The 24,431-nt window shown below is 38.6% G+C and overlaps 1 protein-coding gene across 1 annotated transcript in view; it reads left to right on the top strand.

The window, feature by feature from the left end:
• The first annotated feature begins 4,950 nt into the window (after window positions 1–4,950).
• Window positions 4,951–24,431, top strand: part of si:dkey-121b10.7 (heparan sulfate glucosamine 3-O-sulfotransferase 6) — a 55,983-nt gene continuing 36,502 nt past the window's right edge. The window contains exon 1 of the mRNA XM_061909050.1: window positions 4,951–5,604. Within this exon, the coding sequence (XP_061765034.1) occupies window positions 5,180–5,604 (425 nt within the window). The 5' untranslated portion in view covers window positions 4,951–5,179. The remainder of the gene's footprint in view (window positions 5,605–24,431) is intronic.

The raw sequence follows: 24,431 nt of genomic DNA, 5'->3' as shown, positions 1-24,431 counted from the left end.
ATTCCACACAATGCTTTACACCAGGGGCCGGGAACCTTTTTGGCTGAGGGAGCCAAGAATCCAAATATTTTAAAATGTATTTCCGTAAGAGCCATATAATATTTTTTTCAACACTCAACACAACTAAACGTGTGCATTTTTAAGTAAGACCAACATTTCTACAGTACAATAGGTCTCTTATTCTTTGTAATAACATTGTTATTCAGAAGCTAACTGTGGAGGGGGTGTGGCCTGCGGGCCTGCAGCGAAGAGGTGTGTGCCATGAGCGTCCTCGAAATCAGTGACAGGTGCGTAGATGGCCCACCTGGGCCTTGTTATCTAATCACCTGTCGCTCTGTTATAAGCAGCAGCCAGGAGGAGAGACGGGGTTGGGGCTGGAGCCAGAGCGCGAGCGAGAACGAAAGAGAAAAAGACAATTGCTGGAAAGCAACTGAGAGACTTATTGAAAAATAAAACAATATTGTAACCCTGAAACAGGCTCTCATGTCGGTGCTTGGTGGTCTGAAGAGCCCCCAGGAGGGCAAGCCCCACACTAAGTAATGATAAATAAATAACTTCTTTCCATTAACGCAACTTCTTGAACAGGTGCGGTAGAAAACGGATGGATAGATGGATTAAAAATGCATGAGAATGTTTTATATTTTGAACGTTATTTTTAACACTGTGATTACAAGTGGAATTATTCATTACTTATCGTGTTAAGCAATGTCAGCTCAGATTTATCGGTGAGCCAGATGCAGTCATCAAAAGAGCCACATCTGGCACTAGAGCCGTAGGTTCCTTACCCCTGCTTTACACACACCTTTCCATCTTCCGCACAGATAACGGTTGTGATACTCACATCTTTACACCTTACAGAAAGATAAGGATTGTGAAGTTTCTTCCTTGTCAATCCAAAGGTCACACAATTGAACACATTGGATAATCACATCCAACAGGTGTAAAGACACACAGATGATACATTGAAAATACAGCTTTCAAGGGGGTACTCTATCTATTTGTCATTTTTATCTCCAGATATTTTTTCAAACTTTTTTATTTTTCCCAGATTTGTACTGCATGTAATTTTTTACTTATGTGATATGTTACTTTACCTGACTGTGATTTCAGGATCAATGTTGAGCACTTCTTGAAAAGATTACAGGATATTTTTATTTTCTCTTTAGGTCCTCAAGTATAGGCCCACTTCAAAGTAAACAATGACGATTGCTGTGGATCTGCAAATATATTTTCAAAAGTTACAGTAATCATTCATCACATATTGTTATGATCCGATGCTGGACCAAGTTTTATTTTTGGTTTTGAGTCACTTGTGCTTTAAGTTCTGTTTCAGCATGCAACCCTGTTATGTGTTGTCTTGATTGTCATGGGTGCTGATTGTTTTCGCCTGCATCTGATTAGTCTTCGGGACTCACACCTGTTCCAGGGTTCTAATCAGAAAGCTATTTAGTCCTGCCTTTTCCGGTCACTCAGTCTGGTGCAGTTGTTTGCTTTACCCAACTGTCACGTTCATCCCTTGAGCTTTCCTTGTGCTAGGCACGCTCTCCTTATGTTCGCTTTTTTTGTTCGTTTATGTTTTTGTGTATGATTTATGCAAATAAATCACTTGTCCTACCTGCACGCTGTCTCTGGAGTTCCAGCTGTCCTCACTGGAAGAAGAATCAGCATAATCTGGCCTCCTCTACAGCGTCATTGTTACACATATGCTAAAAACATGTGATTTCTTAAAGTAAAGTAGTTTTTTTTCACAAATATTGTTTTGTATTTATCACTGTTCTAGGTAACTCACTCCAATAGTGTTTTAAGAAGTATGTGAGAGTGAGATGACAATAAAACTGCATTTTTACAAATGCTTGCTTTATTTTGATGAATGGGAATATGCTTTGACCCAAGTGTGTCATTTTGCAAATCATCTAGGAATCAAGACAATTGAATGTGGTGTTCGAGAAAAGTGTGTAAATCCTTTTGAAAAAAGACACACAGTTAGTAAAATTGTGTGTAAGCAAATGGAAAAAACTGTAAATCAACAAAATAAAATTGTGACTTTGGAGCAATGTTCACAGACTCTAGTATTTGGCTCTCTATTACAGTGGTTCTCACATGGTGGTACGTGTACCCCTAGGGGTACTTGAAGGTATGCCAAGGAGTTTGTGAGATTTTTTTTAAATATTCTAAAAAATAGCAACAATTCAAAAATCCTTTATAAATATATTTATTGAATAATACTTCAACAAAATATGATTGTAAGTTCATAAACTGTGAAAAGAAATGCAACAATGCAATATTCAGTGTTGACAGCTACATTTTTTGTGGACATGTTCCAGAAATATTGATGTTAACGTTTTCTTTTTTTGTGAAGAAATGTGTATAATTAAGTTCATGAATCCAGATGGAACTCTATTACAATCCCCAAAGAGGGCACTTTAAGTTGATGATTACTTCTATGTGTAGAAATCTTTATTCATAATTGAATTACTTGTTTATTTTTCAACAAGTTTTTTGTTATTTTTATACCTTTTTTTCCAAATAGTTCAAGAAAGACCACTACAAATGAGCCATATTTTGCACTGTTATACCATTTAATAAATCTGAAACTGATGACATAGTGCTGTATTTTACTTCTTTATCTCTTTTTTTTCAACCAAAAATGCTTTGCTCTGATTAGGGGGTACTTGAATTAAAAACCTTTTCACAAGGAGTACATCACTGAAAAAAGGTTGAGAACCACTGCTCTATTATATGCAATGATAATCAGTTTAAGGACCATGATTTCGGTCCTAACTTGTTCACCGGTCCTCATATGGAAAGTACTTTTCCTTGTTGATGTCTTAAAGGCCTACTGAAACCCACTACTACCCACCACGCAGTTTGATAGTTTATAAATCAATGATGAAATATTAACATTGCAACACATGCCAATACGGCCTTTTTAGTTTACTAAATTGCAATTTTAAATTTCCCGGGAGTTTCTTGTTGAAAATGTCGCGGAATGATGACGTATACGCGTGACGTCACGGACTGTGAAGAAATATTAGCGCTGCACACACACACAGCTAAAAGTAGTCTGCTTTAACCGCATAATTACACAGTATTTTGGATATCTGTGTTGCTGAATCCTTTGCAATTTGTTCATTTAATAATGGAGACTATAAAGAACAATGCTGTTGGTGGAAAGCGGTGGATTCCAACTGTCTTTAGCACCGAGACCCAGCCGGCGTTTTTTTGTTTGTTGTGAAAGCAGAGCGGTCAAGCGAACATGTTTTTCCTACGTCAACCAGCATGTTTTTGGATGGGGAAATTGTGATATATATCTTACCGAAGACATCCCTGGATTATTTGTCGTTCTGCAGCAGCTGTGAGCTTGGCTCCTCAGCTTCTCTCTGAGACTGTCATGTGGTTGTTTGTACTTCCTCGATGCAAGGATGATGTGGGACGAGTCAGGCATGAATGTAAGTATATTTTATTTATTACTAAAATACAAAAAGGCAAAACAAAGAATGCGCTCGGTGGCGGCTAATAATCTATACTAAAACTTTAACAAAAACAGCACAATGGCATGGTTATCTATAAATAAACAAAAGATGCTAACAAAGATACTCAATAAACCAAAAACTTACACTTGGGCGAAAAAATACACGGATCTTACGTGGCGTGGTCCAAAGGTTTAGCAGCGTGGCAAGGCATGAAGGTTGGTACGAGAAATGCAGGCATGAGGCAGAATTCAAAAATCCCAGAGCGATAAACAGAAAGCAAGTGACATAAATAGTGGCCGTGGTAACTAGAAATAGGTGTGAGAGGCTGATGATCGGGGCGTGACTAGGGGAAACAGGTGGAAACTAATGAGTAGCTATAGTTACAAAAACAAACCAGGAAGTGAAAAAACGGAACAAGAGTCCAGAAAACAAAACAAAACATGATCAAACATAAAACCAGATTTACAGGCGTGACAGAGACACAGTGTGTTCAACGCAGCCATCCGACCTCGAGGTACGACTTTACAATCTTTACTTTACAATCTTTAAAATCTCAATAAAACATTATTAAAACAATAAGCAGATAAGGGATCTTCCAGAATTATCCTAGTAAATGTGTCTAATTACATCTGAAACGCTCACACTGCCATCGCCCGGAGCGGTCGCTTTTTTTTTTTTTCCTAGTCCGTCGCTATCAATATCCTCAAACACGAATCTTTCATCCTCGCTCCAATTAATGGGGAAATTGTCGCTTTCTCGGTCAGAATCGCTCGCACTGCTGGCGTCCATGATTGTAATCAATGGGTGGATATGAGGAGTCCGACAATCTGTGACGTCACGCGCACTACTTCCGGGAAAGGCAGGGCTTTTTTAAGAGCGACCAAAGGTTGCGAACTTTATCGTCGATTTTCTCTACTAAATCCTTTCAGCAAAAATAATGCAATATCGTGAAATTATCAAGTATGACACATAGAACGGACCTGCTATCCCTGTTTAAATGAGAAAATCTAATTTCAGTAGGCCTTAAAGAAGTGTAGAAGTACAAGAACACACACACACACACACTGAGAGAAAGGAGCTTCCAACACCTGTCCGTCCCAGTATATGGCTAGAGTGCAAAGGTTAAATGTGTGTCATGGTGGCTCCATGAAGGGGGGAAGGAACTGACAACAGGTGGCCGCCAAGCAGACATCAAATTGGACTAAAAAAATGTCCAATAATACACTTTCGCAAATTTGCACACATTTTCCTCAGGGTGGATGTGGTGATTTGTAGAGGAAATGGGCATCTCAGTCTGCAGTGCTTGCTCATGTTTTCCTTGCATTTCAGTCAAATTGCTTGCAAATGACTGCAATATGAGGACTTGTCCTAATGGGGATTATTGTGCCTGTCATTTCAGTGAAACAGGGGGTAATGGGGGCGGGGGCGTGTGTTTTGATGATACAGGGCGTGGAAATGGGGATGCGTGTTTCCCACAGAGACACTTCCACGGAGTCGCGGGAGCGCGCAGGAGGGACACACGCGTGTTCTAGCGGACTTGAAATCCCCGCAGAGAGGACGAGGAGTGGTTGGAGGAACGTCATGGTGCGCGTTTTTACGCACGTTGCGCAACTTTGGCGGCACTTGCTGCCGCTTCGTGTGGATGAGCGCATCTTTTAAGACGTGCCTTTAAAAAAAAAAAAAAACAACCTTAAACATGAAGACTCATGGGATGTAGTAAATGGAGAGCTGCGTTCAACTTTGGACACCTGAAGGTGCAGTCCAAGCTGTCCGTCTTCTTGACCATGATCATCCTCTTTGTTTACCTTTTTTACTGCCTGAACGGATTCTGCGAGTCGTTACCCAGACCTGTTTATGACCAGCGGGCGCGCCGGCAGGACGAACATGAGCCAAAAGACGCGCCGTCTTTTGTGCGGGAGCAGCTGCCGGACGTCGCTGACAGTACGAACAACATCTCCATCGCGAATACTTTCGGGAGCAAGAAGTTCCCTCAGACCATCATCATCGGGGTGAAGAAGGGAGGAACAAGAGCTCTCCTGGAGTTCCTGCGCATCCACCCTGACGTGAGGGCGGTTGGATCCGAGCCTCACTTCTTTGACCGCTTCTATGATAAGGGACTGGACTGGTACAGGTAATCACATGACCTAATCATTCACCTTTACCGTTATAAAGCATGCATACTGGAAATAACCCTAATTGGCTTCTTCACACACACAACATGAGCCATAACTACAGCATAATTAAACTTATACCATCCATCCATCCATTTCCTACCGCTTATTCCCTTTTCGGGGTCGCGGGGGGCTCAGCTACAATCGGACGGAAGGCGGAGTACACCCAAGACAAGTCCCCAGCTCATCACAGGGCCAACACAGATAGACAGACAACATTCACACTCACATTCACACACTAGGGCCAATTTAGTGTTGCCAATCAACCTATCCCCAGGTGCATGTCTTTGGAAGTGGGAGGAAGCCGGAGTACCCGGAGGGAACCCACGCATTCACGGGGAGAACATGCAAACTCCACACAGAAATATCCCCAGCCTGGGATTGAACCCAGGACTGCAGGAGCTTCGTATTGTGAGGCAGACGCAATAACCCCTCTGCCACCGTGAAGCCCATTAAACTTATACATTAAGTCAAAAATTATATGACTAAGAAAATTAAAAGACATGTTGGGGTCGTCTAGCAGTGTCTTTCAACCACTGTGCCGTGAGATACAGTCTGGTGTCCCGTGGGAGATTATCTAATTTCACTTTATTAGGGGGTAAAAAATATTTTTGCAAATCAGTAATTATAATCTGCTAATAAAGTGCTGTTGTAGTCGGCAGACTAACCGTGTAATACTCTTCCATGTCAGTAGGTGGCCGCAGGTAGCTAATTGCTTTGTAGATGTCGGAAACAGCGGGAGGCAGTGTGCAGGTAAAAAGGTGTCTAATGCTTGAACAAAAAATAAACAAAAGGTGAGTGCCCCTAAAAGGCATTGAAACTTAGGGAAGGCTATGCAGAAAGAAACTAAAACTGAACTGGTCACAAAGTAAAGAAAAACAGAATGCTGGACGACAGCAAAGACTTACCGTGGAGCAAAGACGGAGGCCACAATGTACATACGAACATGACATGACAATCGACAATGTCCCCACGAAGAAGGATAAAAACAAAGTAGATGCGGGAAATATCGCTCAAAGGAAGACATGAATCTGCTACAGGAAAATACCAAAAAAAGGGAAAAAGACAGCAAAATAGGAGCGCAAGACAAGAACTGAAACACTACACGCAGGAAAACAGCAAAAAAACTCCAAATAAGTCAGGGCGGGATGTGACAAGTCGTGATAGTACACCTACTTTGAGACAAGAACTATAGTGATGCAGGCTTGGTTATTGTTTGAATTCCTATCCAACAATTGCGACAGCGACTTTTTACTGTCAACTGAGTTTAGTTTTTTAATGAGTTCTGCTGGTGGTGTGCCAACAGATTTTTTTCAACGCTAAAAATGTGCCTTGGCTCAAAAAAGGTTGAAAAACACAGGGTCACACTTGACAAATTAAATACATTAATGGATATTATTGTGAGGAAAAAATGACGTTGCAATATCGTCACTGTCCAATAAAACATGCATGAACATATTTTGTTTGCCTCTAATTAACACTAATCAGTGCTACCCCAAAGGAAATAAGCGGTAGAAAATTGATGGATGGATGGATAGTGCTGTCGAAATGAACACATAGATCTGGATTACCCAGAGGCCCAATTTTTCCACTAAAGAGGTGCCCACTCCAATATTAACACTGATTGAGTAATCTTACTCTTGATTTTAATTATATTCAATAATTATACCTAACCCACTTACAGTTTACAACCTTGTCAAATGATATGAAAATCTGCTTGGCTCTCAGCATCAAGGGTTGGAATTGGGGATTAAATCACCAAATTATTCCCGTTTGTGGCCACCGCTGCTGCTCACTGCTCCCCTCACCTCCCACGGGGTGAACATGGGGATGGGTCAAATGCAGAGGGTAATTTCAAAACACCTCATGTGTGTGTGACTATGGTTGGGACTTTAACTTTACCTTTAATTTAATCACAAAGATTATTATTTATTCAACACATAGGCTTAGGTCCGGTTGATTAGAAAAATATGTACAAATATACTGCTTAAGAAAGGACTCAAAAATACCAGACAAAAAATACATTCACAAACAAGTATGTTGTGCTCAAATAAACTAAATTAATAATGAATATGTTTCTGAACGAAAAAGTGCAAATGAAACTAAGCTTCACCGCTTTAGTCATATTTTTGGCCCTTAAGAATTAATTGGTGGAAAGGTGTATTACAACTGAGTACGCAGCTGAAAAAAACAAATATTTTATTTTTTCACGGCCCTCTCTTGAGGCCCCAAAATGGGTTATGTTTAAGAAACACTAGATTTCCCCATGATCATTAATAGGAAAGTCTGATTAATATTTTTGTTCTCAGATCCCTTTCCGATATTTGACAAGATTATAGAACTGAACATGTTTTAAGCAAGTGACTTATACAAAGACTTTATTTTAAAAATAAATATTTGTAAATTCACTCCACTTGCTGTAGGCTAATAATTGCAAAACTATCAAAATACTTTGAAATAACAGTTATTTGCTGTTAAGTATAAAGGAATTGTAATATTGCACTCATTTGTTGTAATGTTAGAGTACATTTTGATTACAGTATTTTATTGTGGAGAAAATACTGTTAAATGCTGTAAAATTTTAACAGGGCACTTTTATAAAACTAAGAATTTGCTGGGTTTTTTTTCGTAACTCAGACCGTAGTAGTAAATTTGTAGTATTGAATGATACATATATATTTTTTAAAAACAAAATAAAGTGGCTAGTGCACATTAATAAGCAAAAGCATCAATTAATTTTGGCTGCCATTTAAATGATTTTGGTTTTGCTCTCAAACTATTTCAGTATCCAAAGACTCACTACCTGACTTTGTAAACAAAATATCAAAATTGACCCAAAAAAGAAAAAATATCAATGCGTGTGTGCGTGTGTGTGTCTCTGTGTAGCATACTTTGCCTTTCATTTTCCTCTTGTCCTCCAGTGATAATAATACTGTGATGACACCTAGGTAGAGAGGATTAGTTTCTAAGTGGATAGACAACATGTTCGCTGCAGCTTGCGCTCAAATTCGAGCCAGTCTTCTGGCAAGACTGGATACATGCTTTTCATTGGACAGCCACATTATAGTAGCATACATACCATAGATCTGCGTATTGTGGCTGCAGCTAAAATATGGTGCTACAGTAGATCATTTGTGGTACCTTGTCAGGAGGATGCAGGGCTGTCCGAGCTTCAATGGCGCCCTGAGCAAGACCCAGTAATTCTTGCAATCACACTAATTATAGCAAAAATGTGTCCATGTGTTACACACTCACTTCCTCGTTTACATTGAGAGGGATTTAGACTTGTGATGATAATCTCTCATCGGTTTGGTTGAGTACAAATAAATCTTTATTTCCCCCCTCATCATTATGATCCCCCAAGAGAAGGCCGCTCAGGTGTGGCCAGTATCTACAACCGCTACCCAGTTGCTACAGTTTGAAAACATACCAGTACTCTTTTTGTCTTGGAAAAAAAAAAAAATAGTTAAATGCCTTCAAAAATTCTAAAACAAATTTAAAAAAAAAACCTCTGTATTTACTAATTGATATTATGAAAGAAATATTAAAATGTTATAAAGAAAAAAAAATCTTGGAAAACATGGAATATTTAGAGAAAAAATGTTGTAGTATTGTGGGATAAAATTGTAGTTTTATATGAAAACAATTGCAATAATTAAATAGTTTTAAATATATTTTTAATTAAATAATAGAGTTGTAGTTTTATGTAAAAAAACCATTTTGCTAGCCCTGTTCCTTACATTATACATGATAATAATACAGCACATAAAATGGGTCAAAAGGTATTGGAGGAAATAAGAACATACACATATAAAGAGACCTATAGTCTTTCAACCTACTGTTGCTATGGATGACTGCTAATACTGTTATATATAATATTAATACTATTTCTGACAAGTATGCTGAACATGGCCCATAGCATAAAAAGGGTCTCGCTTTATTTATTTATTTTAGATCATTTTGTTTCTGTTTGAATGCCTTGAAATACGGCCCCATTAAAACTTATGAAAGGTCCAATAAAACAGATGTAATAGAGGGAATTAAGCATCGATGATGTTTTTGGATAGACACACTCAGTAACACTATCATGCTCCAGGCTCTCTTCATTAATATCGCTCAGCGCCAATAAGACGCTCCACAGAGAGTGTCCAAGGATGGCTGAGTATTGTATTCCGTGAGTCCCCTGCCAATAAATTGCTGTTTATTGAGCTGACACGCTGCTTTCCAAAGTGTCCATGTAGGTCCCCTGGGGAGAGAGGCTTTGTCACCAAGGCTGGCGTGATCACAAGGGAGGGAGAATGGGACATAGCCCCGATGCTCTTATAGCATGAAACTTATAATAAATTGTGCATGCAGTGATATCGTTATTGTGGGCTTGAGGCTACAGAGAACATCATGGAATAGGAAGGTTAGATTTTAGATGGAATAAATGATGGTTTGATGAGGAGACAAGATGCAGGAGATGGAATCAATACAACAGTCTAAAGATCAGGTCAGAGATGAGGCTCAGACGGATCAAAGCGTGTGCGTGCACAAGGTTTGGTTCGTTTTGCTTATTTAATGAAGAGCGCTTTACTTTACGGAAAGGTGGAGGCTGCTGCTGCTCTTCTAATGCATTTCTGATGACACCTAAAACAGACTTACATTAGGATGATGTGTGGGTGCAGTTCTTGAGCGAACTACTGAATGAAAGCAGCTTTTAATTCCGTGGGTGTAATAAATCCCTATGATGTTTTTTATATGAAGATTTACCACATTTTAAAATATAAATTATTAATTAGTATGCGACTTGTTCAGGGTTTACCCTGCCTTCTGCCCGAGTGCAGCTGGGATAGGCTACAGCCACCCCCGCGACACCGAGAGGGACAAGGGGTAGATTACTTGCTTGCATAGTAAAAATATGTATGCTGGTTTGTAGGGCTGGGCGATATGGCCTTTTATTAATATCTCAATATTTTTAGGCCACATGACGATATATGATATATATCTCGGTATTCTGCCGAACACCTAATGCATATAATCACAGCAGTATGATGATTATATGTGTCTACATTAAAGCATTCTTGTTCATACTACATTAATATATGCTCATTTTACACTTTCATGCAGAGAGGGAAGTCAGAACTAAGTCAATTTACAGAAACTGTATTTATTAAACAGTTATGAAGCAGTGGCACAAACATTCATGTCATTTCCAAAACAGAAAGTGCAAGATTATCAGAGACATTTTAAAACAAGCTATAAGTGCACTTTTGTGCATGATGTCACCAGGATGACATATCAAAACAACACTAAATTAAAGTGTACATTTCGTACAGAACGCCCTTACAATAGTTAAAGACAAAGTGTACTTTTCTGCATGATGTCACACAAGATATTTCATTAAGTGTCAACTAAAAATGAGCTGCATAATAAGTAATCAAATAGTGTATGTCCTTCGCTATGTGGTAGGTTCCTCCGGACGTTATTTCCATCTGTTGTTGACTATTTTTTTCATACATTGTTGATCTGGAAATGGTTGCCTCTGCGGTTTGTTGGTGTGGCACCAAACAAAGATGTTGACTTGCAGGGTTTAAAGCACTGTTCATTCTCTAGCGGGCGACTTTGCAAATGATGCTACAAATTAGCATTGGTGTTAGCTTTTATAGCAAAGCTTTTGCCGTATTAATGTTAAACATATTCCCGTTTGGAGCCAAACCACCGCCAGACGATGAATCCCGTGCTGTTTTTCTTGGGAATTAATTCTTCCTTCATTTGTTACCAGATTCGCACCTTCTCTCTCTCGGATTACCACCAGCATCGCACCATTAGCATCACAGCTATCGATACCATGTCGTTACTTCTCGGCTGGGCGAGAGCGTGTGACGTTGCTCACGTGACGTATAGAAGAAGATGCGCTTGTTTCTATGTCTCTGTGAGAAGGAGAGACAAGAGAGTGGGAAACGCATGTAGTGCAATGCCCGCAGCTAAAATCAACTGCGTGAAAATTTATACTCGAATATCATGATATAGTCATTTTCTATATCGCACAGAGACAAACCCGCGATATATCGAGAATATATCGATACATCGCCCAGCCCAAACCGGTTTGTATATGAAGCTTTACCTAGTTTTAAATGATAAATTGTAAATACAGCAATTATTTCTATTGTGTTGCTAGTGTTTTAGTGAGATTAAATGGTACCTGATAGTCGGAGGAGTGTGTCATTGGGTGTCTTGAGGCCAATGTCTGAGGGAAGTCGACGGCAGATAAAAGGACGGCGCAAACTCCACAGATCTCCGGTAAGAGGCGACTTTTTAACACAATTTTCTCACCGAAACATGCCGGTTGACAAGTGGTCGGGATCCATGTTCGCTTGACCACTCTGATCCATATTAAAGCTTCACCTCCGGGAATTTTAAACAAGGAATCACCGTGTCTTTGTGTGGCTAAAGGCTAAAGCTTCCCAACTCCATCTTTCCACTTTGACTTCTCCATTATTAATTGAACAAATTGCAAAAGATTCAGCAACACAGATGTCCAGAATACTGTTTAATTGCGCAATGAAAAGAGACGACTTTTAGCCGCAAATAGTGCTGCGCTGATATTTCCTGACAGTCCGTGACGTCACGCGCACATGTCATCATTCCGCGACGTTTTCAACAAGAAACTCCGCGGGAAATTAAAAATTATAATTTAGTAAAATAAAGTGGACATATTGGCATGTGTTGCAATGTTAATATTTCATTATTGATATATAAATTATCAGACTGCGTGGTCGGTAGTAGTGGGTTTCAGTAGGCCTTTAAAGTGAAATCTCTGTATGCATTGACCTGATCGCTGACTGTGTAGCGACTTATCAACGCTTTTTAGTCTGTGGTTAAGGTAATCTGGGTTCATACATTATTCATTCAATGTTTTTTTTGTGTGTGTGCTCAAACACATGCATTACCACGTTACTTATTATTATTATTATTATTATTATTATCAGTGATGGGCAGTAACAAGCTACATGTAGCTGAGCTACGTAGCTTAACTACATTTCCCAGTAGCTTGGCGGTAGTTTAACTGCTTTTCTAATGGGTAGCTTTTCCTGTAGCTTAGTTACTTTTAGACCCATTTTGCGAGGTAGCTTACATAAAACCTATAAGCTAAAAAGACACAAAATGGACTGCGGATCCAGGCAGCCCACCCATGAAATGGATACAAAACAAATGACCTGGATAAATGAGAACATTCTACAAATATGGAGAAAATCCATTATGATTGGTTGGTGTTCGTATTGGCTAAGGTTAGGGCGAAACATTACGAACTGGCCAATCAGAAGCAAGATAAGGCGGGTCATCGAAACTAGTAGGCAAAATCCTAACAGAGACGCACTCCTGTCACATGATGACGAGGGAGTCGGAGACAGAGGGACGCTTCAAACTGCCGACTCAAAAAAGAAAAAATAAAGATACTTAAAAAATGGCAGAGGGATTTCTTTCCTGCAGAATATATTTTTCCTTTGGTGATGAAGCTGACCTGCGGGAAGCCCACAATATTGTGTGTCCTTTTCATATTTAGACAAATGCATTTGTTTAAAAAAAAACAGTGCTCAAAACCTTAGTTTTTAGTTGGTTACTCTGTACACCAAAATTACAACTGCTCTTTTCATTTAAGACATCCAACACAGATTTAGGAACACACATTAAGGTGAATTGAGTTCAAGAAACATTTTACTGCACATAACCATTACAAACTGTTACCAAACACCCAAGTCTTTATCTTGACAAGATATAGATTGATGCGTTTTTTTTGTTTTTTTATTGTACAAACCCCGTTTCCATATGAGTTGGAAAATTGTGTTAGACGTAAATACAAACGGAATACAATGATTTGCAAATCATTTTCAACCCATATTCAGTTGAATGCACTACACAGAAAATATATTTGATGTGCAAACTAATAAACTTTGTCTTTTTTTTTTTGCAAATAATAATTAACTTACAATTTCATGGCTGCAACATGTGCCAAAGTAGTTGGGAAAGGGCATGTTCACCACTGTGTTACATCACCTTTTCTTTTAACAGCACTCAATAAACGTTTGGGAAGTGAGGAAACTAATTGTTGAATCTTTGAATGTGGAATTATTTCCCATTCTTGTTTTATGTAGAGCTTCATCGTTCAACAGTCCGGGGTCTACGCTGTCGTATTTTACGCTTCATAATGCACCACACATTTTCGATAGGAGACAGGTCTGGACTGCAGGCAGGCCAGGAAAGTACCCGCACTCTTTTTTACGAAGCCACGGTGTTGTAACACGTGCTGAATGTGGCTTGGCATTGTCTTGCTGAAATAAGCAGGGGGGTCCATAAAAAAGACGGCGCTTAGATGGCAGCATACAGATAGATAGATAGATAGATAGATAGATAGATGGATGGATGGATGGATGGATGGATGGATGGATGGATGGATGGATGGATGGATGGATGGATGGATGGATGGATGGATAGATAGATAGACAGACAGATAGATAGATAGATAGATAGATAGATAGATAGATAGATAGATAGATAGATAGATAGATAGATAGATAGATAGATAGATAGATAGTACTTTATTTATTCCTTCAGGAGAATTCCTTCAGGAAAATTAAAATTTTCAGCACAATCAACAGTGGTTTTCTGAAGTGTTTCTGAGCCCATGTGGTGATATCCTTTAGAGATTGATGTCGCTTTTTGATATAGTGCCGTCTGAGGGATCGAAAGTCACGGTCATTCAATGTTGGTTTCCGGCCATGCCGCTTACGTGGAGGGATTTCTCCAGATTCTCTGAATCTTTTGATGATATTATGGACCGTAGATGTTGAAATCCCTACATTTTTTTGCAATTGTACTTTGAGAAACGTTGTTCTTAAACTGTTTGACTATTTGCTCACGAAGTTGTGGACAAAGAGGTGTACCTCGCTCCATCCTTTCTTGTGAAAGACTGAGCATTTTTTGGGAAGCTGTTTTTATACCCAATCATGGCACACACCTGTTCCCAATTAGCCTGCACACCTGTGGGATGTTCCAAATAAGTGTTTGATGAGCATTCCTCAACTTTATCAGAATGCATTGCCACCTTTCCCAACTTCTTTGTCCCGTGTTGCTAGGATCAAATTCTAAAGTTAATGATTATTTGCAAAAAAAAAAATGTTTATCAGTTTGAACATCAAATATGTTGTCTTTGTAGCATATTCAACTGAATATGGGTTGAAAATGATTTGCAAATCATTGTATTTCGTTCATATTTACACCTAACACAATTTCCCAACTTATATGGAAACTGAGTTTGTAGGTAAATAAAATATATAACAATATAGGGGAGGGCCAAAGCAAAGGCAAATTATATAAATACAGGAAACGTACAGAATATGCCCTCTTAAGGTGCGCCGTGGGTAAACATAACTCTTATATTGCGTTATAAAATTTATACCAGATTCCCTGCCGGAGGCACAGAAAAATACAATTTGGAGACACACAAAAGTTAGATTTATGGCAAAGTCATCAACACCGTAAATTCTTCCTCTTTACGGTGCCAGAATCCCCGTCTGCGGGGCGATGTGGAGGTCACAGGAAGTTTCTGCTATGATGGCTACGATTAATCAAGCCGCTGTCTATCACCATTATTGATGTTAAGTCAGATTTTCTCACTTTTTGCACGCGTATTATATGTGTTGACCCATGTGAAGGACTTTAATAACTACTTGAAATGCTAGTGACTGGGCAACACTTGAACATGTCAAAGCAGAAATAAAAAGACTTGTAAATGTTCCTTTTACTGCTTTCCTGTGGAACTCGTTGACGTCAACATAAGCGGCTGTTAACAACACCGAAACAAGCCAACGCTTGCACATTTGCTTGTGATTGTGGACGGACACATGAGGAGAACGGACAATAATAAAGCATTTTTGTTTTACCTAATGTTTTTTCCATTTGTGGATTTTTTTACTTTGATTCTTCTTTTTTCATAGGATATTTCGTAGTCTTATCTAACAGAACTGCTGCGGTCTTTTTGTTTTATGTCTTGACTACAATGACAATAAAGCTTTTGTTCATGCACAAAAATCCCTGTGGGAGACTAACAATATAGAACAATATGGGTTTATTTTGTTAGTTGCTGGGGTGGAATCCTGGTTACAATGCTGTCATTATTGATGGGTACCGAATTTGGTACTTTTATGATGTTGGTACTGTCGGGACTCCATTCACGTGAAATAAACAGTAACATATATTTGATACCTCACGTCTGGTTGCAGACTCTGCACTAGCTCAAACATTTGGCATGGACACAAGCCCTCAATCACTCAGTCAAAATTGCCTCCAGGGAATTTTCCATGCCAACAAAGCAAGTATGCCTGATAGAAAACATTCAAACGTACAGTGAGGCTCCACTTTTCAAAAACGCATGAAAGATTGACGCTAAATAACATTGGCTTTGCCATAGACATGCTACTGATTTGCATTAGCGATTTTACATGGCAATTTCAACACCTACTTGTCCAGGGCATACCCCAGTGTCTGCCCGAGTGCAGCTGTGATAGACTCCATCACCCCACGCGACCCCGAGAGGGACAGGCGGTAGAAAACAGATAGAATGAATGGAATTTCAACACTTCCAAAGTTAAACTACAAACTAAACAACTACAACTAAAATGGATATTACAGTCAAACAGTTGGTGTGTAATAAGTACAATATTTACAGTAAGAACACTTTGAAGGGCTCTACATAAGAGAATATAAAAGACTAGAAAGTACTTTTTTGATCCTCGGGGGAAAATTCAGCGCCACAGTTCACTCACAATAAACAATAAACACTTAGGTATTTTTTACATGTGAATAATATAAATACAGTCTATTATACTGCATTATTCAAATGGGAATAATATAAATACAGTCTATTATACAGCATTATTCACATGGGAATAATATAAATACAGTCTATTATACAGCATTGTCCACATGGGAATAATATAAATACAGTCTATTATATAGGAATAATATAAATACAGTCTATTATACAGCATTATTCACATGTGAATAAAATAAATGCAGTCTATTAAACAGCATTATTCACATGGGAATAATATAACTACAGTCTATTGTACAGCATTATTCACATAGGAATAATATAAATACAGTCTATTATACAGCCTTATTCACATGGGAATAATATAAAAACAGTCTATTATACAGCATTAATCACATGTGAATAATATAAATACAGTCTATTATACAGCTTTTTTTACATGTGAATAATATAAATACAGTCTATTATACAGCATTGTCCACATGGGAATAATATAAATACAGTCTATTATACAGCATTAATCACACGTGAATAATGTAAATACAGTCTACTATACAGATTTTTTCACATGTGAATAATAAAAATACAGTCTATTATACAGCATTATCCACATGTGAATAATATAAATACAGTCTATTATACATTCTAGTATCCACATGTGAATAATATAAATACAGTCTATTATACATTCTAGTATCCACATGTGAATAATATAAATACAGTCTATTATACATTCTAGTACAGTACCTAAGCAAAATACAGTCTGATGGCTGTCGGTAAGAAAGCAGACTGGCACATAAAGCATAATGGCAAAGACCACTTCCTGGCAAAGGCAACACACCATAGTCCACAAATTACTGCCATCTAATGCCTTGGAGTCGTAAATGCAAGCAACATTTACAATTTAATACTGGCAAATGAGACTCCGAAGGGTACGAAAACAATATATGAAAATTGGACGGTTATATTTAGCTCAGTTTAAATGTTTTTTGGGGTTTTCTATATTAAAAAAAAAGACATTTCAAACACCTGAACACACACATAGGTACCGAAAATGAGTACTTCGAGTACTGGCATCGATTCCAAGGTATAAATTTAAATGTGAGAGGTACCCATCCCTAACTGCCATGCTTGTATTTTGTAGTTTACTTTGCTCTAAACATGTGTGCACACTTTAATGCTGGGTGTTTAATGATTTATTGATAAGGATGAAGTCACTTAAAGTCAACATGAATGGACTGATTCGTCATAAAAACGGCACCTTTGGTTCTCAAATTGCATGTGGTCTCAAGAGGTTAACCTCGCACGTAGGCAGGCACATTGTGTTAAAAAGCAGAACATGGTGCACCAGGACTTGATGAGCTGGTGGAGTGTTGTCGACATAAAAGAGAACGACTGTATGTTTGACTGTATAGCCTTTTATTCAACTCGTTATCCAACCCCCCCCCCTCTCGTGACCGAAGGAGTGTTTAGTTTCTTTTCTAATCCGCTGACAGCACGCGTCAACACTGTGAGTATTGGAGCCGTGTAATGACAGGTCAGGCTTTTACACGGACAGCTTGGGGACGTGCACGGGGGATGACGGGGATTAGGCTTTTGGCCGCAGTCAAACTAGACCTTATGGAGTATTAGTCCATGACATCGACCCTTTACCTTATAATGTGGATTCACACTAATTTGCGTCATACAGAGGGAAGCCTTTTTTATTATTGATACATTTTTGACAGTAATCCCATTTCCTCTCCTCTCCTAATTGAGTTTTACGATTCCAATAAGTCAGCTGTGTCTTTATGTCAGTTCTGTCTTTTAGGGATATTTTTCATAAATCTTGTATTTGCGGACACTTTTATTTTAGTAAAAGGTTGCAGTGTATTTCATTTAAATAAGAGTTTCATTAATCCTTAACTCAACAAAACATAATTCCCATATTTCCCAACTACTGGTCAAAGTATGTCATAGATCGGAGCGTGCTGCTGGCATTATTTTACTGTAAACTACGTCCCAGGCATGTATATTTGCCATGTTTGTTGTCAAGTGGCCTAGTGGTTAGAGTGTCCACCCTGAGATGGGTAGGTCGTGAGTTCAAACCCCGGCCGAGTCATACCAAAGACTATAAAAATGGGACCCATTACCTTCCTGCTTGACACTCAGCATCAAGGGTTGGAATTGGGGGTTGGATCACCAAAGAGGATTCCCGGGCGCGGTCACCGCTGCTGCTCACTGCTCCCCTCACCTCCCAGGGGGTGATCAAGGGTGATGGGTCGAATGCAGAGAATAATTTCGCTACACCTAGTGTGTGTGTGACAATCATTGGTACTTTAAGTTTAACTTTAACTAATGTTGTATTAGTGTTATTAACAGTTATTATACACTGCCAATTGCTGATTGTTTCTTTGAGACTGCGTTTGTGTATGTGCACGCCCTTCGGACACGTATTTGTATCCCAGGCAACCGTGAGTGACAGTCCTTTTTATTCGCCCTGAAAGCCAATTTACGACTTGCAGTTGACTCTCGCCAGATCCTTGTAGTTTGCTGAGTTCCACACAAGGATCTGGGCTTGAGGGCAATGCAAACTCCTTCAAGATAGCAAAAAATAATGAACCAATCAGGATTGCCGGGCGGGATTTCATAGATGCGACGTAACGCCAAAGCGACTATTTGAATGCTGACATTGATTCTGCTATTGCAACTGTTTTGTCGAATCTATCAAATATTCATTCTTTAAAACATGAACAGAGAACGGTTTTTGAAGGCATTTACTAACTTTTCGCTCTGTCGTTATCCAATATGTTGGCTGTTGTTTTGGATTTCCCAGCGTCTCTTTCCTCAGCGTCACGGGTTGATTTCGATGTGAGTGGTTGCAGTAATACGTCATTCAAGATGACGGACAAGTGATTTATCCAATCACATACAATGCTTTCTGAAATACATCTCCTATTGAGAAGTCCCAGATCCTTGAGTGGAGCTCAGCGAACTACAAAAAACTGGCGAGAGTCAGGTTAGTTTAATTGGGGCTTGTGAAAAACATTGGAATCCATCCATCCATCCATTTTCTACCGCTTTTCTCTTTTTGGAGTTGCGGGGGGTGTTGGAGCCTATCTCCGCTCAAACCACTTTTGATACAATATTGTATGATAGACAGTAGGGCTGGGCGATATGAACGAAAAAGTATATCTTCAAATATTTTTACTTTAGACATGATATTTGATATACTCTATATCTTGATATATTTTAATTTTTATTCATTTTTGTCAATAGCTTATGGAGTGTTGCGAGGAAGAACAAGGAACACAACAAATAAGCGGCATTTGGTCATGTTAACGTGAAAGAAATTATATCGATATAACGATATTTTCTTCATTCAAATCTTGTAAAAAATATATCGATACATCTTACATACTGGATATATCGCCCAGCCCTAATAGCCAGTGGTGGTTGTCTTATATTTTAGGGTTTGGAATAAAAATTGAGTTGGTGACATACAGCAACTTGAAACAATTCTCATTTTGACTCGAATATAAGATTTGCAACATATCTGTCCCTAAAAAATGACAGGTCTAGAGATTAATACAAGGGACAAACAACCTCTCACCTTTTGGAGCCAAAGCTTTTCTTCCTGTCACTCCCGCTGGGAGAAAAAAAAACAGCCTCAAATCTTGATAGCCAAAGGAAGACTCTTGATGTTAATTTCAAGATAACGCGCCGAGCAGAGTTATCAAATTGCAAGCAGCTAAGAAATATAAACAAAATTCTTAAAAAAATATAAATCCTTTCTTTAGTATAGGGGTGTCCAGATACAATTATTTCACTACCGATACGATATCAATATTGGAGCTTTGGTATTGGCCAATACCAATATTAATGTGATCGTCGCAGGTCGTGGTAGCTACTGTCATTATTTTGTAGAGGATTGTTAGAATATGCCTGATCACGTGAAATTACTCAAACAAAGAACAGTGCTAGGTATGAGAAACACTAACCTTTTGACAGAGTTATGTTTTTTAAATTGAACGATAATTCAGTGTTGGTAACAGCCTGTGGTTTAAGCGCATGACACAGTAAGTTGAACAATGCAGACACATTTGTTACTGGATACGTTTTAATATGCCTCTCCCTCGGAAACTAGGTAACATGCACCATAATAGTTTTATACTTGTATATAATGACACGTTTTGAACTGCAATATTGTTATACTAAAGAAACTTATTTGGTATGTCTAGTTTATGCACTATAGTGTGCTTAGCTCAGGGGTCGGCAACCAACCATGTTGAAAGAGCCATATCCGACCAAAAATACAAAAAACGAATCCGTCTGGAGCCGCAAAAAGTTAAAAGCCTTATGTACTGTACGTGAAATGAAGGCAACACATTAAGTAAGTGTCTCAGAGGGTTTGATAACTCCTGGAAATCACTGGCAGTTAAAGAAAGGACAGGCTGTCTTCTACTAATAGATTAATTTCAATCTTTGGAAGCTGGGTAACGTTTGCTGTGGTCTGGAACAACATGGTACACTGTCAGATATGCAGACAATATTACATACAGATAATGTGTAATGAGACATGCACATATAAATGAAACACACAGAGGACATAAGTAAAGAAAATTAAATGAACTCAAATATACCTACAAATGATGCAATATGTACACACAGCTAGCCTAAATAGCATTTTAGCAGGGATTATTAGGACTCCACGCAAGTCAGTAACATCAACAAAGTTTACCGTTATGCATTCACGCACAGCATAAAATGTTTGGTGGACAAAATGAGACAAAAAAGGAGTGAAATAAAACAAGTCTTCCTGTGGCAGCGGTGGAGAAAGTTGAACACGTAAACCAACTACGATAAGTTCAAGGGCCGCCGAAATTAGTAGGACAAAATGGCGCTGGCCAAATACTGTCATCAGCGAAGCATGAACACAAACATATTAAACAGTGGGCTGTCTAACAATTAAGAGGGTTTGTGTTATGTTGGTCCTCATACAGAAACATGATTAAAAGAACAAATATATTTTTACCCCATCTTTTTCCATTTTTGAAAAAATTCCAGGGAGCCACAAGGGTGGCCTTAATGAACCGCATGTTTCTCGAGAGCCGTGGCTTGCCAACCCCCGGCTTAGCTGTTGTGTTGCTGCTATCTCCTAGTAGCCTATAGCTTACCAGGTTTACCTTTTGTAAGTGACTTGATTAAAGTACAAGAAAAGACTAAATGTGTGCTTACTGGAATACATTTATTCTAGATGTTAACTGGCTGCCTCGCTTTGCACAAGCAAACACGCTGCAGGACTGCTTGTACCTGAGTTTGTATCGGAGATTTTAGATGCAAGCCGTTGTAGTCCGAATATTTTTTTTTTCTATGGAACATCTCCTATTTTTTAGCATCTGCCAGTTATTTCAGTACTATAGGACTGTGGTTCTCAAATGGGGGTACGCGTACCCCTGGGGGTACTTGAAGGTATGCCAAGGGGTACGTGAGATTTTTTTTTAAATATTCTAAAAATAACAACAATTCAAAAATAATTTATAAATATATTTATTAAATAATACTTTAACAAAATATGAATATAAGTTCATAAACTGTGAACAAAAAATACAACAATGCAATATTCAGTGTTGACAGCTAGATTTTTTTGTGGACATGTTCCATAAATGTTGTTGTTAAATATTTCTTTTTTGTGGAGAAATGTTTAGAATTAAGTTCATGAATCCAAATGGATCTCTATTACAATCCCCAAAGAGGATACTTTAAGTTGATGATTACTTCTATGTGTAGAAATGTTTATTTATAATTGAATCACTTGTTTATTTTTCAACAAGTTTTTAGTTATTTTTATATCTTTTTTTCCCAAATAGTTCAAGAAAGACCACTACAAATGAGCAATAATTTGCACTGTTACACAATTTAATGAATCAGAAACTGATGACATAGTGCTGTATTTTACTTCTTTATCTCTTTTTTTCAACCAAAAATGCTTTGCTCTGATTAGGGGGTACTTGACTTAAAAAAATGTTCACAGGGGGTACATCACTGAAAAAAGGTTGAGAACCACTGCTATAGGACATATTTGATTTTTTATTTTTTTTTGGTCTATTTTGCGAATACAGGTCTTGAAAAAAAAAGTTAGTCTTTCATTCGTGGTTGTCCTGAGTCAATATGATGTAATGCCTATGCCATCTTTAAGAGTTGTTTCTTCTCTTCCCTCACATTTTTTTCATTCCATGTGTCTTTCTACTGTGATTTACACTGTAATCAAAACCGGAGCCTATAAAGTGCCACTCCAAAGGTCAAAGGTTCCCTCTGCTGTAGTCTTTTCCCTTCCTTTCCATCTTATTCCTGTTATTTCATTCCTTCTCCAATCCTCGGATTCCTTTCCTTTTCCCTTCTTTGTTCCCTCTCTTCCCATCCCTTCAATGCATCCCTACGACACCAACCCTGTAAAGGTCAAAAGTCTTCTCTCTTTACCTTTCATTTCCCCGTCCTTGTCTAGCTTTCCTCCCCGATATATAAGTGTCCAGCCACCCTTTGTTTGGAACATCCCCTTTACAGATATCATATGTTATTCTTCCTTTCAGCATAATCGCTCGTTAAGTGCTCGGAGATTCGTCAAAATCGATTGGAAGCAGACTTCTGCCGCGTGCCAAGCCAACAAAATATCACGTGAAAACCGGGAAAACTTTCGCTCTTTTCACTATCAAAGCGCCGTCTGCATCTCTGAGCTCCAATATGAGCGTGCGTGCTGACCAAGTAAAACACATGGACATCCTTAAAGGAAGCATTTGGCAAATTGTTCAAGAACAAATCCTTATATGTGGAAAAGCCTTGGATTTGCCATCGACTGGAAGTCTTTCTGTGGTTTCCCAAGAGTGGAGCACTCCGCTCTGTGTGTGTGTGTGTGTGTGTGTGTGTGTGTGTGTGTGTGTGTGTGTGTGTGTGTGTGTGTGTGTGTGTGTGTGTGTGTGTGTGTGTGTGTTCGTGTGTGTGTGTGTGTGTGTGTGTGTGTGTGTGTGTGTGTTATAGTGTTTTCCCGATACTGGTACCAAAATTATTTTGATACTTTTTGGTACTTTTTTAAATAAAGGGTAACACACTTCCACCCGATTGTAGCTGAGATAGGCACCAGCGCCCCCAAAGGGAATAAGCGGTAGAAAATGGATGGACGGATGGATGGGAGAAAAAAATTGCATTATTGGCTTTATTTTAACAAAAAAATATTTCGGTAAATTAAACAAATGTTTCTTAAATAAAATAGTGAACATACAAAATAACTTGTATTTTATTAGTACGTAAGCAAATATCCATCCATCCATTTTCTACGGCTTATTCCCTTTGGGGTCGTGGGGGTGCTGGGGCCTATCTCAGCTACAATCGGGCGGAAGGCGGCGTACACCCTGGACAAGTTGCCACTTCATCGCAGAGAAAGCAAACAATTGCTCCTAATTTAGCTGCTGACGTATGCAGTAACATATTGTGTCATTTTCCATTCCATTATTTTTTCAAAATTATTAAGGACAAGTTGTAGAAAATCATGAATCTACTTGTTCATTTTCTGTTAATATCTGCTTATTTTCTCTTTTAACATGTTCTTTCTGCACTTCTGTTAAAATATAATAATCATTTATTCTTCTGTTGTTTGATACTTTACATTAGTTTTGGATGATCCCACACATTTGGGTATCAATCCCACACCAAGTCGTTACAGGATCATACATTGGTCATATTCAAAGTCCTCATGGGTCCAGGGACATATTTCCTGATTTAAAAAAGAAAGAAATAAGATGTTGTGATGCCAAAAAATATCGATATAATCATAGTAGTATCGACTAGATACGGTACTGTACTTGGTATCATTACAGTGGGTGTTAGGTGTAGATCCACCAATGGCGTTTGTTTACATTTTGACGCTGGTGACCTATGGTGCGTAGTGAAGCATGTTTATCTATTACTCGTCCTGCAGGGAAGACACTTGTAAGAAACTTA

This window comes from Nerophis ophidion, linkage group LG08 (assembly GCF_033978795.1).
Source record: "Nerophis ophidion isolate RoL-2023_Sa linkage group LG08, RoL_Noph_v1.0, whole genome shotgun sequence".
Lineage (NCBI taxonomy): Eukaryota > Metazoa > Chordata > Actinopteri > Syngnathiformes > Syngnathidae > Nerophis > Nerophis ophidion.
Note: the sequence above shows the minus strand (reverse complement) of the source record. Positions and strands in the feature narration are given on the sequence as shown.